Here is a 15,179-nt window from a genome sequence, read left to right as displayed (position 1 = left end):
CGCCCAACACCCTGGGGGACCCCCCCCAAACCCCCCGCCCCCCAAGACCTCGATGTACCCAGCGGCTGAAGGAGCAGGAGTGGGGCTGGAGGGGGTGCATCGCCCCCCAGAAGAGGACCGGGACAGCCATGACCATGGTCACCCTCTTGTGTGGCCGAGGAGGGGACCCAGGCGTCCTCGCCGTGCAGAGTTGGGGGATGGTGTCGTCCTCCCCCACCAAACGCCGCTTCGCAGGAGGGTTTTTTCTGTGCTGGAATTAAAAAAAAAAAAAAACACAACAACAAAAAACCACAATAAAAGGAAAAATCGTGTGAAACGCAGGCGGTGGGAGGGCGGAGGGGTGGGGGGTGTTTTCCCACGGCCGCGGGGGTCCTGCGCGGCCCGGCCGTCCCGCCCCGAAGGCAAACACGGGAGGCAGCGGGGTGCCGCGACCTCGGCATCGCGTCCCCTCCTCCCCTCTGCCTGCGCCGGAGCCGCGAGGGAGGGAGAGTCGCGCTCGAGGGCGCAGGGAGGACCCAGGCGTCCCGAGGATCCAGGGATCCCAAAGATCCAGGGATCCTGAGGGGCCGGGTGCCCCACGGACCCACGCGTCCGGGTGCCTGCACATCCCAAGGACCCAGGGATCCCAAGGACCCAGGTGTCCAGGGATCCTGAGGACCCAGGGATCCCAAGGACCCAGGCATCTGGATGCCTAGACATCCCAAGGACCCAGAGATCCAGGTGCCCAGACATCCCAAGGACTGCGGGATCCCAAGGACTGAGACATCCCAAGGACCCAGGGATCCCAGGAATCCAGGCATCTGGGTGCCCAGACGTCCCAAGGACCCCAAGGACCCCGGGATCCCAAGGACGGAGACGTCCCAAGGACCCAGGGATCCCGGGAATCCAGGCATCTGGGTGCCCAGACGTCCCAAGGACCCCAAGGACTCGGGGATCCCAAGGACTGAGACATCCCAAGGACCCAGGGATCCCAAGGACCTAAGCGTCCGACCACCCAGCACCCACCCTCCTCTCCGACCACCCAGCCAGCGAGGACGCAGGCGTCCTGTCCCCCCCGTCCCCCCCCCAGGCCACCCCCGACGTCCCCTGGTCGCTGCCGGTTCCTGCCCATGCTCTGCTGCCTCCCGCTGCCCTCCTGCCCGGGGTCCAAGGGGCTCCCAGCGATCCGGTTCAGGGCCCCCAGGGACTCTGCCCCATGAATCATCCACCACGGATGGTGAAAACAAGCTGGGAGGGGGCTGGGGGGGGTCCCCATCCACTTGGGGTCGGGGGCTTCCTCGGCGAGGAAGAGGATGGAGAGGATGGGATGGTCCCAGGGAGCCGTCGGGCATCCCCGGTTGGGGAGCGGCGTGGTCAGCACCAGCGTTTCCGCCTGATGATGGTCTCCGCCGACCCATAGCGGGATCTGGTCCCACCAGAGTCAAACGTTAACTGGGTCCGGGGGTGGCTTTAAATAGGAGCGGGGACAGGGACGGGGACAGGGCTGTGGCCATGGGCAGCCGCGGGGCCAAGGGGTGGTAGGTGCCGGCAGACGGCTCCAGGGAGCGGGATTTGGCGCTGGGAGAGCTCGGGCGATAGCTGGGGCGACGGACAGGTGAGTGGATCGATAGAGAGATCAAGGCGTTGATCAGGAGAGAGAGGGGCCAATGGGCTGGTCAAGAGAGAGATTAAAGCTCGATAGATTGATCAATAGAGAGAAAGAGTGATCAACAGAAAGATTATCGGTCAAGAGATGGATCGATAGAGCGATTAAGATTGATACGTTGATCAATAGAAAGATTATATGTCAATAGATTGAGATTAAAGGTCAATAGATTGAGATTAAAGGTCAATAGATTGAGATTAAAGATCGACCGATTGATCAATAGAGAGAACGACTGATCAATGGAAAGATTATGGGGCAAGAGATGGATCAATAGTGAGATTTAAGATCAATAGATTGATCAATAGAGGGATTATAGTCAATAGGTTGATCAATAGAGACCGATAGACCAGTCAACAGATAGATTAAGATGATTAGATTGATCAAGAGAGGGATTATAGTCAATAGATTGATCAATAGTGAGATTAAAGCTCAACAGATTGATCAACAGAGACCGATAGACCAGTCAGTAGATAGATGAAGATCACTACATTGATCAATAGATTACAGGTCAATAGGTTGATCAATCGAGAGAGACCGGCAGATCAATCGATAGAGAGATTCAAGGTCAATAAATCAACGAATAGAGAGATTAAGATTGATACATCGATGAACAGAAGGACTATAAATCAATCAATTGATCGATAGACCGACAGACGGATCAATGAAGAGATCAGAGATCAATTTATCGGTAATAGAGAGGCACAGCCCCTCAGATGGATCGAGAGAGGTGCTGTAGAACCACAGATTGATCAATAGATTGATCAACAGAAACAGAGCGATCGATAAATTAATAAATAAAGAGATGATGGACTAATTGATGATCAACACCGAGATAACAGGGATCTAAAGATCAATAATTTATCCACAGAGAAAGCTCGCTGGGTTGACCAGCAGGGAGACCAATAGATCAATCAATCGAGAGGGGGAGATCAATAGATTGATCACTAGACCTGATTAGCAGGCAAATCGATTGATTGACGGGGTGAGGAGCCAATAGGTGGGCAGAGGGACGGGGGGCAGATCCAGCAGCTGGATGACGGGTGGCATGGCCAACAGAGAAATCCATCGATCGATCGATCGATCGACCGACCGAGGGGTGAAGGAGGGCTGGAGAAAGAGAGAGTGGGCGTGGCAGAGGGAGGGAGGGACGGAGGGACGGAAGGACGGACGGAGGGACAGCGGGTGGCCGGAGAGACCGAGCCGGAGAGAGAGCGAGCGAGCCGCAGCGAGAGGGAGAGGAGCAAACCAGCAGGTAGGGATCGATTGATCGCGAGGGCTCATTGGAGGGGTGAACCTATTGAGAGTGGCAGGACAGGAGGGAGAGAGGATCGATCGATCAATCGATCGATCGGCTGATCAACCAATAATGTGGGGGGGAGGGAGGCGGGGGAGGGAGAGCAGCGAGGGGCAGAGCTGAGAGCAAGAAAGAAAGAATCAGCGATTGATAGGTCAATAGTGAGATGGATCGAATGACAGGTAGATTGATCAATTCGATCGATCGATCGATCGATCGATTGAGAGACAGAGAGACTGGCAGACTGGCAGAGAGACTGACAGATCAATAGATGCCCCGCCAGATCAATAGAGATCAATAGATGGGTAGTGACACTGATCGATTGATAGACCGGTAGGTAGATTGATCAATTAGATCAATAGATCGATAGATTGATAGACAGGGAGGCTGGCAGATTGCTAGACTGGGAGATCCATAGACACCCCAGCAGATCAATAGAGACCGATAGATTGACAGTGACACCGATAGATTGATGGAGCGATTGGCAGAGCGATCGATCGATCGATCGATCGACTGGTAGAGGCACTGAGAGATCAACAGAGCAACCAATAGATGAACAGGAAGGCCGATCGATTGGTACGTTGATAGATCAACCGATAGGCCTCCAGAGAGACTGATGGATCGATGGACGGATCGATCGATCGATCGATCGGCCGATCGATAGATGGATAGGCCGATCAGCAGATGATCAACAGAGGGTCCTCAATTCCTTCCTCAGCTTCCTCGGTCCGTCCCTCTGTCCCTCCCTTGCTCCGTCCGTTGGTCCCTCCCTCCCTCCCCCTCAGCTCTTCCTCCACCTCCCCTCGGCTTGGCCCTGCCACGCCCCGGCCACGCCCCGGCCACGCCCTGGCCACCCCAGTCCCATCCCTCGGCCAATCCTGATCTCGTCCTGATCTTACCCCTCCTCCAATCCACCCCTTGGCTGCTCCTCATCCATCCCTTGGCCCGTCCTTGGATCCAGCCCTTCCTCCAATCCACCCCTTGGCCAAGCCTTGGCCATCCCTTGGCCATCCCTTGGCCCATCCTTGGATCCAACGTTCCTCCAATCCACCCCTTGGCCATTCCTTGGCCAAGCCTTGGATCCAACGTTCCTCCAATCCACCCCTTGGCCAAGCCTTGGCCAAGCCTTGGATCCAACCCTTCCTCCAATCCACCCCTTGGCCATTCCTTGGCCAATCCTTGGATCCAACCCTTCCTCCAAACCACCCCTTGGCCAAGCCTTGGCCAAGCCTTGGATCCAACCCTTCCTCCAAACCACCCCTTGGCCAAGCCTTGGATCCAGCCCTTCACCGGCCACCCAAACCACCCCTTGGCCATTCCTAGCCCATCCCTTGCCTCATCCTTCAACCTTTTCTCCTCCTCCCACCCTCCAGCTGACCTGGGTCCCCCCCCAGCTCCATCCCTCGTCCCACCATGACCTTCGTGGAGCTTCTGGCCCGCCTGGGCGGGATGGGCCGCTTCCAGGTGACCTACGTGGCCGCCCTGGCCATTCCGCTGCTCATGCTGGCCAGCCACAACCTTCTGCAGAACTTCACCGCCGGCGTCCCCGAGCACCACTGCCGGCCTCAGCCCACGGCCAACGACAGCGCCGGGGATGTCCCACTCCTCGTCTCCATCCCCTCTGACGGCCACCACCGTCCCCAGCGCTGCCGCCGCTACGTGGAACCCCAGTGGCACCTCTTGGAGGTCAACGGCACGGTCAACGGCACGGCCAACGGGGCGGCCACCGAGCCTTGCCGTGATGGCTGGACCTACCACGACGGCGTCTTCGCTCACACCATCGTTACCGAGGTGAGGGGTGCCCCGCGGCCCCGCCCCCGGGTGACGGGGGGACCGCGGTGGCCGGGTGGTGACCCCCCGTGTCCTCTCCCGCCGGCAGTGGGACCTGGTGTGCGAGTCCAAGAGGTTGAGGCAGGTGGCCCAATCCATCTACATGGCCGGGATCCTCCTGGGCTCCGGCCTCTTCGGGGTCCTCTCCGACAAGTGCGTAGCCACCCCGGAGCTGTACTGGGATGAACTGGGAGGAACTGGGAGAAGGGAGAGGGGAGGGGTATGCACAGGGATGTCCTCCCCTCCCTCTGGCCCCTGGTGTCCCAGTGTCCCCGGTGCCCCTGGGGTGGGTCTGTCCCAGTATGGCTTGTCCCGCTGTCCCCAAGTCACTCATCCCAGTATTCCCAGTGCCCGCATTCCCCATCCCAGTATTCCAAATGCCTTGTGTCCCCATCCCAGGGCCCCATGTCCCTGTCCCAGAATTCCCAGCACCCCATATCCCCCCCATCCCAGTGCCCATGTCCCCATCCCAGTGCCCCCAGCACCCCACGTCCCCTGTCCCAGCACCTCCAGCACCCCATATCCCCCATCCCAGCACCCCCAGTACCTTGCGCCCTCCTCCCAGTGCCCCGTATCAGCATCCCAGTGCCCCCAGTCCCCCATCCCAGTGCCCCCAGCGCTGTGTCCCAGCAGGTACGGGCGCCGGGCGCTGCTGACCTGGTGCTACCTGCAGCTGGGGGCGACGGGGGCCGGCACCGCGGCCGCCCCCACCTTCGTCGTCTACTGTCTCTGCCGGTTCCTGACGGGCCTGGCCATGGCCGGGGTCTCCCTCAACTCCGCCTCCCTCTGTGAGCTGGGGACCCCGGCGTCTGGGATTGGTCCTGCCACCCCTATCCCATGGGAGGGACCCGGGCCCCAACCCCACTGCCATTGGCCCTCGGGAGGGACCCGGGCTCCAACCCCACTGCCATTGGCCCTCGGGAGGGAGCTGGGATCCAACCCTACTGCCATTGGCCCTCGGGAGGGAGCTGGGATCCAACCCTACTGCCATTGGCCCTCGGGAGGGAGCTGGGATCCAACCCTACTGCCATTGGCCCTCAGGAGGGAGCTGGGATCCAACCCTACTGCCATTGGCCCTCGGGAGGGCTCTAACCCTACCGTCATTGGCCCTTGGGAGGGCTCCAACCCTACTGCCATTGGCCCTCGGGAGGGACCTGGGATCCAACCCTACCGCCATTGGCCCCCGGGAGGGACCTGGGATCCAACCCTACCACCATTGGCCCCCGGGAGGGACCTGGGATCCAACCCTACCACCATTGGCCCCCGGGAGGGACCTGGGATCCAACCCTACCGCCATTGGCCCTCGGGAGGGCTCCAACCTTACTGCCATTGGCCCTCGGGAAGGACCTGGGATCCAACCCTACTGCCATTGGCCCTTGGGAGGGTTCCAACCCCACTGCCATTGGCCCCTGGGAGGGCTCCAACCCCACTGCCATTGGCCCTCGGGAGGGAGCCGGGCTCCAACCCCACCGCCATTGGCCCATGGGAAGGACCCGGGCTCCAACCCCACCTCCATTGGCCCATGGGAAGGACCTGGTCTCCAACCCCGCTGCCATTGGCCCTCGGGAGGGAGCTGGGCTCCAACCCCACCGCCATTGGCCCATGGGAAGGACCTGGTCTCCAACCCCCCTGCCATTGGCCCTCGGGAGGGAGCCGGGCTCCAACCCCACCGCCATTGGCCCATGGGAAGGACCCGGGCTCCAACCCCACCGCCATTGGCCCCCGGGAGGGACCCAGCTATCCCCGCTTTGTCCCCATCCCACGGGACAGACCCCCCCATCCCGTGCGCCGCCGGTTACCCGCAGGCATGGAGTGGATCCCGACGGAAGCGCGCGCCGTGGTGGGCACCGTCAACGGCTACTGCTACACCTTGGGGCAGTTCGTCCTGGCGGCCGTGGCCTTCGGCCTCCCTCACTGGCGCTGGCTCCAGCTCGTCGTCTCCCTCCCCTTCTTCCTCTTCTTCCTCTACTCCTGGTACGGGGCCCCCCCACGGATTTGGGGGTGGTGGCGGGGGTCTCTTGGTCCTCCGTGGGCGGCGGGAGGTGCGGGGATCCCCCGGGAGGGCTGGATCCCCGCCGATCCCCCCGCTCCGTAGGCTGTTCGTCGAGTCGGCCCGCTGGCAAGTGATTTCGGGGCGACCCGACCTGGCCCTGAAGGGGCTCCGCAAGGTCGCCCGCGTCAACAGGAGGAAGGAGGAGGGGGACAAACTCAGTGAGGAGGTGATGGGGAGCTGCCCCGATCCCCTCCATCCCCGCACCCCCCCCAGATCCCACTGGATCCCCCCAATCCTTCCAGACCCCCCCTCATTCTCCCTCAGATCCCCCCCCCCCCCTTTCCCCTCTATGCAGCCAAGTTCCCCCCAGATCCCCTCGATCCCTCCTGATCCCCTGGATCCCCCCACGTTCCCTGTGTCCTTCTGACATCTCTCCAACACCCCCCCATCCCGCCAGATCACCTGGATCCCTCCCAAGACCCCTACCATCCCTCTTAGATCCCTCTGATCCCACCTAGATCCCCCCAATCCCCTCCAAAACACCTGGATCCCTCCTGAGACCCCTGCCATCCTTCTTAGATGCCTCTGATCCCACCTAGATCCCCCCAATCCCCTCCAGATCACCTAGATCCCCTCCCGAGACCCCTAATATCCTTCTTAGATCCCTCTGATCCCACCTAGATCCCCCCAGATCCCTCCAATCCCCTCCAGATCACCTGGATCCCCTCCCGAGACCCCTACTATCCCTCCTACATCCCTCTGATCCCACCTATATCCTCCCAATCCCCTCCAGAACACCTAGATCCCCTCCTAGATCCCTCTGATCCCACCTAGATCTCCCCAATCCCCTCCTAGATCCCTTCCTGAGACCCCTACTATCCCTTCTAGATCCCTCCAATCCCATCTAGACTCCCCTGATCCCTCCAATCCCCTCCAGATCACCTAGATCCCCTCCCAAGACCCCTACTATCCCTCTTAGATCCCTCTGATCCCACCTAGATCCCTCCAATCCCCTCCAAATCACCTAGATCCCCTCCTGAGACCCCTAGTATCCCTCTTAGATCCCCTAGATCCCACCTAGATCCCCCCTATCCCTCCAATCCCCTCCAGATCACCTGGACCCCCTCCTGAGACCCCTATTATCCCTCCTAGATCCCTCTAATCCCACTTAGACCTCCCTGATCCCTCCAATCCCCTCCAGATCACCTAGATCCCCTCCCGAGACCCCATCCCTCCTAGATCCCTCCGATCCCACCTAGATCCCCCCAGTCCTCTCCTAGATCCCTTCCTGAGACCCCTATTATCCCTTCTAGATCCCTCCAATCCCACCTAGACCCCCCAGATCCCCCCAATCCCCTCCAGATCACCTAGATCCCCTCCCGAGACCCCTACTATCCCTCCTAGATCCCTCCGATCCCACCTAGATCCCTCCAATCCCCTCCAGATCACCCGGATCCCCTCCCGAGAGCCCTGCTATCCCTCCTAGATCCCCCCCAACCCCGCTAGCTCCACCCAGGTCCCCATTATCCCTCCCAGATCCCTCCCAGATCCCTGGATCCCCCCCAGATCCCCCCCGATCCCCCTTCCCGCAGGCGCTGCGGGCGCTGGTGCAGCGGGAGCCGCCGCCGCCGGGGGGGGCCCTGGCCACCCTGGTCCGCACCCCCGGCATGAGGACGGTCTCCTGCGGCGTCTCCTTCGTCTGGCAAGTTTGGGGGGCCAGATCCCACCTTTGGGGGCCAGATCCCACATTTTGGGGGCCAGATCCCACCTTTTGGGGGCCAAATCCACCCTTTGGGGGGCCAAATCCCTCCTCTGGGGGCCAAATCCACCATTTGGGGGGGGCAAAACCCACCTTGGAGGGCCAGATCCCACCTTTGAGGGCCAGATCCCACCTTTGGGGGGGGGCAGATCCCACCTTTCGGGGGCCAGATCCCACCTTTGGGGGCCAAATCCACCTTTGGGGGGCCAGATCCCACCTTTTGGGGGGCCAAATCCACGTTTTGGGGGCCAGATCCCACCTTTGGGGGGCCAAATCCACCTTTTGGGGGGCCAGATCCCACCTTTTGGGGGGCCAGATCCCACCTTTGGGGGGCCAGATCCAATTTTGGGGGGCCAGATCCCACCTTTTGGGGGGCCAGATCCCACCTTTGGGGGGCCATATCCCACCTTTGAGAGCCAGATCCCACCTTTGGAGGGCCAGATCTCACCTTTGGGGGGCCAGATCCACCTTTGGGGGGGGTCAAAAACCACTTTTGGGGGCCAAACCCCACCTTTTTGGGGTCGAAAAACGCCTTTTGGAGGCCAAAGCCTACTTTTTGGAGGCCAAACCCCATCTTTTGGGGGTCAACCCCCACCTTTTTGGGGTCCAAACCACCTTGTTGTGGGCCAAACCCCACCTTTTGGCCATCAAAAACCACATTTGGGGGTTCAAACCCCACCTTTTGGAGGCCAAACCCCACCTTTTGGGGGTCAAACCCCACCGTTCTGCAGCCAAAACCACCTTTTTGGGGCCAAACTCCACCTTTTGGGGTCAAAAACACCTTTGGGGGCCAAAACCTCACCTTTTTAGGGGTCAAATTCTACCTTTTTAGGGCCAAACCCCACCTTTTGGGGGCCAAAAAACACCTTTTGGGGGCCAAAAAACACCTTTAGAGGGGTCAAATTCTACATTTTGGGGGCCAAAACCCACCATTAGGAGGTCAAAGCTCATCTTTTGGGGGTCAAAAACCACCTTTTTGGGGCCAAACCCCACCTTTTAGGGGCCAAACTCCACTTTTTTTGGTGCCCGCTTGGGCTTTGTGTTGAAACGTTGGGTTTTGGGGCCAAACCCCACCTTTTAGGGGCCAAAACCCACCTTTAGGAGGCCAAACCCCATCTTTTAGGGGCCAAACCCCACCCTTAGGAGGCCAAACCCCATCTTTTAGGGGCCAAACCCCTCTTTTGGGGGCCAAACCCCACTTTTTTGGTGCCCGCTTGGGTTTTGCATTGAACCGTTGGGTTTTGGGGCCAAACCCCACCTTCTAGGGGCCAAAAACCAACTTTAGAAGGCCAAACCCCATCTTTTAGGGGCCAAACCCTCCTTTTAGGGGCCAAAACCCACCTTTCAGGGGCCAAACCCCACTTTTTTGGTGCCCACTTGGGTTTTGCATTGATCCATTGGGTTTTGGGGCCAAACCCCACCTTTCAGGGGCCAAACCCCCCTCTTTTGGTGCCCGCTTGGGTTTTGCATTGATCCGTTGGGTTTTGGGGCCAAACCCCACCTTTTAGGGGCCAAACCCCACCTTTCAGGGGCCAAACCCCCCTCTTTTGGTGCCCGCTTGGGTTTTGCGTTGATCCGTTGGGTTTTGGGGCCAAACCCCACCTTTTAGGGGCCAAACCCCACCTTTCAGGGGCCAAACCCCCCTTTTTTGGTGCCCGCTTGGGTTTTGCGTTGAACTCTTGGGTTTGGGGGCCAGGTTCTCCACCAGCTTCGCCTACTACGGGCTGGCCATGGATCTGCAGGGCTTCGGGGTGGACATCTACCTGAGCCAGCTGGTCTTCGGGGCTGTGGACATCCCGGCCAAGCTGGCCTCGGTGCTGGCCATCAGCTGCGTGGGCCGGAGGGTGGCCCAGGGCGGCTCCTTGGCGCTCGCCGGCATCTGCATCCTCACCAACATCGTTGTGCCGATGGGTGGGTGCCGGGATGGGGGCGGGGGGAGGGATGGAGGACAGAGGGAGGGAGGATGGATGGACGGACGGATGGAGGACAATGGGGTGGAGGGATGGAGGACGGACAGATGGAGGACAACGGGAGGGAGGATGGATGGATGGACTGACGGATGACAATGGGGTGGAGGGATGGAAGATGATGGGGTGGAGGATGGAGGACAATGGGATGGAGGACAATGGGATGGAGGACAATGGGATGGAGGGGATGGAGGATGGATGGATGGAGGACAATGGGATGGAGGACAATGGGATGGAGGGATGGAGGACAATGGGATGGAGGACAATGGGATGGAGGACAATGGGATGGAGGATGGAGGACAATGGGATGGAGGACAATGGGATGGAGGACAATGGGATGGAGGGATGGAGGACAATGGGATGGAGGACAATGGGATGGAGGGATGGAGGACAATGGGATGGAGGACGGATGGATGGAGGACAATGGGATGGAGAATGGAGGACAATGGGATGGAGGGATGGAGGACAGATGGATGGAGGACAATGGGATGGAGAGATGGGGGACAATGGGATGGAGGGATGGAGGACAACGGGATGGAGGACAACGAGGCAGAAGGCTAGAGGGAGAAGTTGGAGGGACGGAGGCTGGAAAGCCGGAGGATGACGGGAGGGAGGGAGGGTGGGAGGACGGGTGCAGGTCGGAGGGGAGGAGGACCTTTGGTGGGTTGCTGAGGAGCCCTTGGGGGGCCGGAGGTGCGAGACCTCCCGCCCCTGCCCCCAGAGCTGCAGCCGCTGCGCATGGCCTTCGCGGTCATCGGGAAGGGCTCCTTGGCCGCCTCCTTCAACTGCGCCTACATCTTCACCGGAGAGCTCTTCCCCACCGTCATCAGGTGGGTGGTTGTCACCCGCGGGGGCTGCTGGCACCACAGCCCGCCCTCCGTCTGTCCGTCCATCCACTCGTCCATCTGCCAACCCACCTACCGAGTCACCCTCCACCCATCTACCCACCCAACCGCTCATCCGTCCACGCAAACACCATTCCATGCACCACCCACCCACCCATCACCCCCTCCAGGCACCCAACCTCCTCTCCAGCTGTCCGTCAACCCCTCCCTCCACCCATCCATCAACTCCTCCATCCCTCAAGTCCTCCATCCATCCACCTCTCCATCCACCCATCCACTTCTCCAGCCATCCAACCACCTTCCATCCATCCATCCATCCATCCATCCATCCACCCATCCATCCATCCATCCACCCATCCCTCAACCCCTCCGGCCATCCAACCACCTCTCCAGCCAACCACCTCTCCATCCACCCATCATCATCAACCCCTCCATCCCTCCATCCACCTCTCCATCCATCCATCCCTCAATGCCTCCAATCCATCCAGCTACCATCAGCCTCTCCATCCTTCAACCCCTCCAGCCATCCAACCACCTTTCCGTCCACCCATCCATCCATCAACCCCATCCCTCAACCCCTCCATCCACCCATCCACCTCTCCGTCCACCCAACCACCTCTCCTCCATCCATCCATCCACCTCTCCGTCCACCCAACCATCTCTCCATCCATCCAACCATCTCCCTATCCCTCAAGCTCTCCACCCAACCACCTCTCCGTCCACCCAACCACCTCTCCGTCCACCCAACCACCTCTCCGTCCATCCAACTACCTCTCCGTCCACCCATCCACCTCTCCGTCCACCCATCCACCTCTCCTCCATCCATCCAACTACCTCTCCGTCCACCCATCCACCTCTCCGTCCACCCATCCATCTCCCTATCCCTCAAGCTCTCCATCCAACCACCTCTCCGTCCACCCAACCACCTCTCCGTCCACCCAACCACCTCTCCGTCCACCCAACCATCTCCCTATCCCTCAAGCTCTCCATCCAACCACCTCTCCATCCACCCAACCACCTCTCCATCCATCCACCTCTCCTCCATCCATCCACCTCTCCTCCATCCATCCAACCACCTCTCCGTCCACCCAACCATCTCCCTATCCCTCAAGCTCTCCAACCAACCACCTCTCCATCCATCCAACCACCTCTCCATCCATCCATCCAACCACCTCTCCGTCCACCCAACCACCTCTCCATCCACCCAACCACCTCTCCGTCCATCCATCCACCTCTCCGTCCACCCATCCATCCACCTCTCCGTCCACCCAACCATCTCTCCATCCATCCAACCATCTCCCTATCCCTCAAGCTCTCCATCCAACCACCTCTCCGTCCACCCAACCACCTCTCCGTCCACCCAACCACCTCTCCGTCCATCCATCCGTCCGTCTGTCCACCCACCCGCTCTCTCTCCCCGGCACAGGCAGACGGGGATGGGCCTGGGGGGCACCATGGCCCGCGTAGGGGGCATGGTGGCCCCGCTGGTGCGCATGGCAGCCGACGTCACCCCGGTGCTGCCCCTCGTCATCTACGGGGCCGCCCCCATCATCTCGGCCATCGCCACCTGCTTCCTGCCCGAGACCCGCAACGCGCCCCTGCCCGAGACCGTCAGGGACGTCGAGAGACGGTGAGGGGCCGCCCCGTGGGTGGCCTTGGCCACCGCGAGGGGCCTCGGCCCCACCAGATCCCCTTTTCCTCCCCGATCCTTTCGTGGGGGGGAGGGGGCGGGGGAATCCCCGTATCGGGGCGCGACTCCTTTCTGGGAGGAACCCAGAAGGTGTTGGGGTGGGGGGGACCAAGGGGTTTGGGGCGGGAAGGGTCAAAGGTTTTGGGGTGAGAAGGGTTGAAAGTTTTGGGGTGAGAAGAGCCAAAGGTTTTGGGGTGAGGATGAAGGTTTTGGGGGGAGAACCAAAGGTTTTGGGGTGAGAAGAGCCAAAGGTTTTGGGGTTTGGAAGGGCTGAAGATTTTGGGGTGAGAAGGGACGAAGGTTTTGGGGTGAGAAGAGCCAAAGCTTTTGGGGTGAGAAGGGACAAAGCTTTTGGGGTGAGAAGGGTTGAAGGTTTTGGGCTGAGAACAAGAAGTTTTGGGGTGTGAAGGGATGAAGGTTTTGAGGTGAGAAGGACGAAGGTTTTGGGGAGAGAAGCAAAGGTTTTGGGGTGAGAAGAGCTGAAGGTTTTGGGGTGTGAAGGGACAAAGCTTTTGGGGTGAGGACAAAGGTTTTGGGGCAAGAAGAGCCAAAGGTCTTGGGGTGAGAAGGGATGAAGGTTTTGGGGTGAGGATGAAGGTTTTGGGGTTTGGAAGGGCTGAAGGTTTTGGGGTGAGAAGGGACAAAGTTCTTGGGGTGAGAACCAAAGGTTTTGGGGTGAGAAGGATGAAGGTTTTGGGGTGAGAAGGATGGTTTTGGGGTGAGAAGGATGAAGATTTTGAGGGGAGAAGGACAAAGGTTTTGGGGTTTGGAAGGGCTGAAGGTTTTGGGGTGAGAAGGGACAAAGGTTTTGGGGTGAGAAGAGCCAAAGGTTTTGGGGTGAAAGTCAAAGGTTTTGGGGTGAGAACCAAAGCTTTTGGGGTGAGAAGGGACAAAGCTTTTGGGGTGAGAAGGGTTGAAGGTTTTGGGCTGAGAACAAGAAGTTTTGGGGTGTGAAGGGATGAAGGTTTTGAGGTGAGAAGGACGAAGGTTTTGGGCTGAGAACAAGAAGTTTTGGGGTGGGAAGAACCAAAGGTCTTGGGGGGAGAAGAGTCAAAGATTTTGGGGGGAGAAGGGACGAAAGTTTTGGGGGGAGAACCAAAGGTTTTGGGGTGAGAACCAAAGGTTTTGGGGTGAGAAGGATGAAGGTTTTGGGGTGAGAAGGGATGAAGTTTTTGGGGTGAGAACCAAAGGTTTTGGGGTGAGAACCAAAGGTTTTGGGGTGAGAAGGGTTGAAAGTTTTGGCGTGAGAAGAGCCAAAGGTTTTGGGGTGAGAAGGACGAAGGTTTTGGGGTGAGAACCAAAGGATTTGGGGTGGGAAGGGACGAAGGTTTTGGGGTGAGAACTAAAAGCTTTGGGGTGAGAAGAACAAAGGTTTTGGGGGGAGAAGAGTCGAAGGTTTTGGGGTGAGAAGGGACAAAGTTCTTGGAGTGAGAAGGGACAAAGTTCTTGGGGTGAGAACCAAAGGTTTCGGGGTGAGAAGGACGAAGGTTTTGGGGTGAGAACCAAAGGTTTTGGGGTGGGAAGGGACGAAGGTTTTGGGGTGAGAAGGATGAAGGTTTTGGGGTGAGAACCAAAGGTTTTGGGGTGGGAAGGGACGAAGGTTTTGGGGTGAGAACTAAAAGTTTTGGGGTGAGAAGAACAAAGGTTTTGGGGGGAGAAGAGTCGAAGGTTTCGGGGTGAGAAGGGACAAAGTTCTTGGGGTGAGAACCAAAGGTTTCGGGGTGAGAAGGATGAAGATTTTGGGGTGAGAACCAAAGGTTTTGGGGTGAGAAGGGACGAAGGTTTTGGGGTGGGAAGGGATGAAGGTTTTGGGGTGAGAAGGAGGAAGGTTTTGGGGTGAGAAGGAGGAAGGTTTTGGGGTGAGAAGAGTCGAAGGTTTTGGGGTGAGAAGGGACAAAGTTCTTGGAGTGAGAAGGACGAAGGTTTTGGGGTGAGAACCAAAGGTTTTGGGGTGAGAAGGACGAAGGTTTTGGGGTGAGAGAGGAAGGTTTTGGGGTTGGGAAGGGCTGAAGGTTTTTGGGGAGAAAGGTTGAAGGTTTCGGGGTTTCCCTCCCCCCGGCGCGGCCACAGGGCGGGTCACCTCAAGGAGGAGGAGGAGGTCACCGTCCCCCTGAGCACCACCAAGACCAAGGACGGCGTCTGAGGGGGAGGGGACG

General features: G+C 59.2%; 1 protein-coding gene across 1 annotated transcript; it reads left to right on the top strand.

Moving 5' to 3' along the window:
* Window positions 1-4,352: 4,352 nt before the first annotated feature.
* Window positions 4,353-12,967, top strand: SLC22A6 (solute carrier family 22 member 6; the record flags this gene model as incomplete). The annotated part of the gene is made up of 9 exons (XM_082334464.1): window positions 4,353-4,730; window positions 4,819-4,922; window positions 5,403-5,557; window positions 6,575-6,743; window positions 6,865-6,988; window positions 8,355-8,464; window positions 10,218-10,432; window positions 11,210-11,318; window positions 12,760-12,967. The coding sequence occupies 9 exons, from the start codon at window positions 4,353-4,355 to the stop codon at window positions 12,965-12,967; spliced, it is 1,572 nt and encodes a 523-aa protein (XP_082190590.1).
* Between the last annotated feature and the right edge of the window lie 2,212 nt (window positions 12,968-15,179).

This window comes from Platalea leucorodia, assembly GCF_965183815.1.
Source record: "Platalea leucorodia genome assembly, chromosome: 34".
NCBI classification, from domain to species: domain Eukaryota; kingdom Metazoa; phylum Chordata; class Aves; order Pelecaniformes; family Threskiornithidae; genus Platalea; species Platalea leucorodia.
Note: the sequence above shows the minus strand (reverse complement) of the source record. Positions and strands in the feature narration are given on the sequence as shown.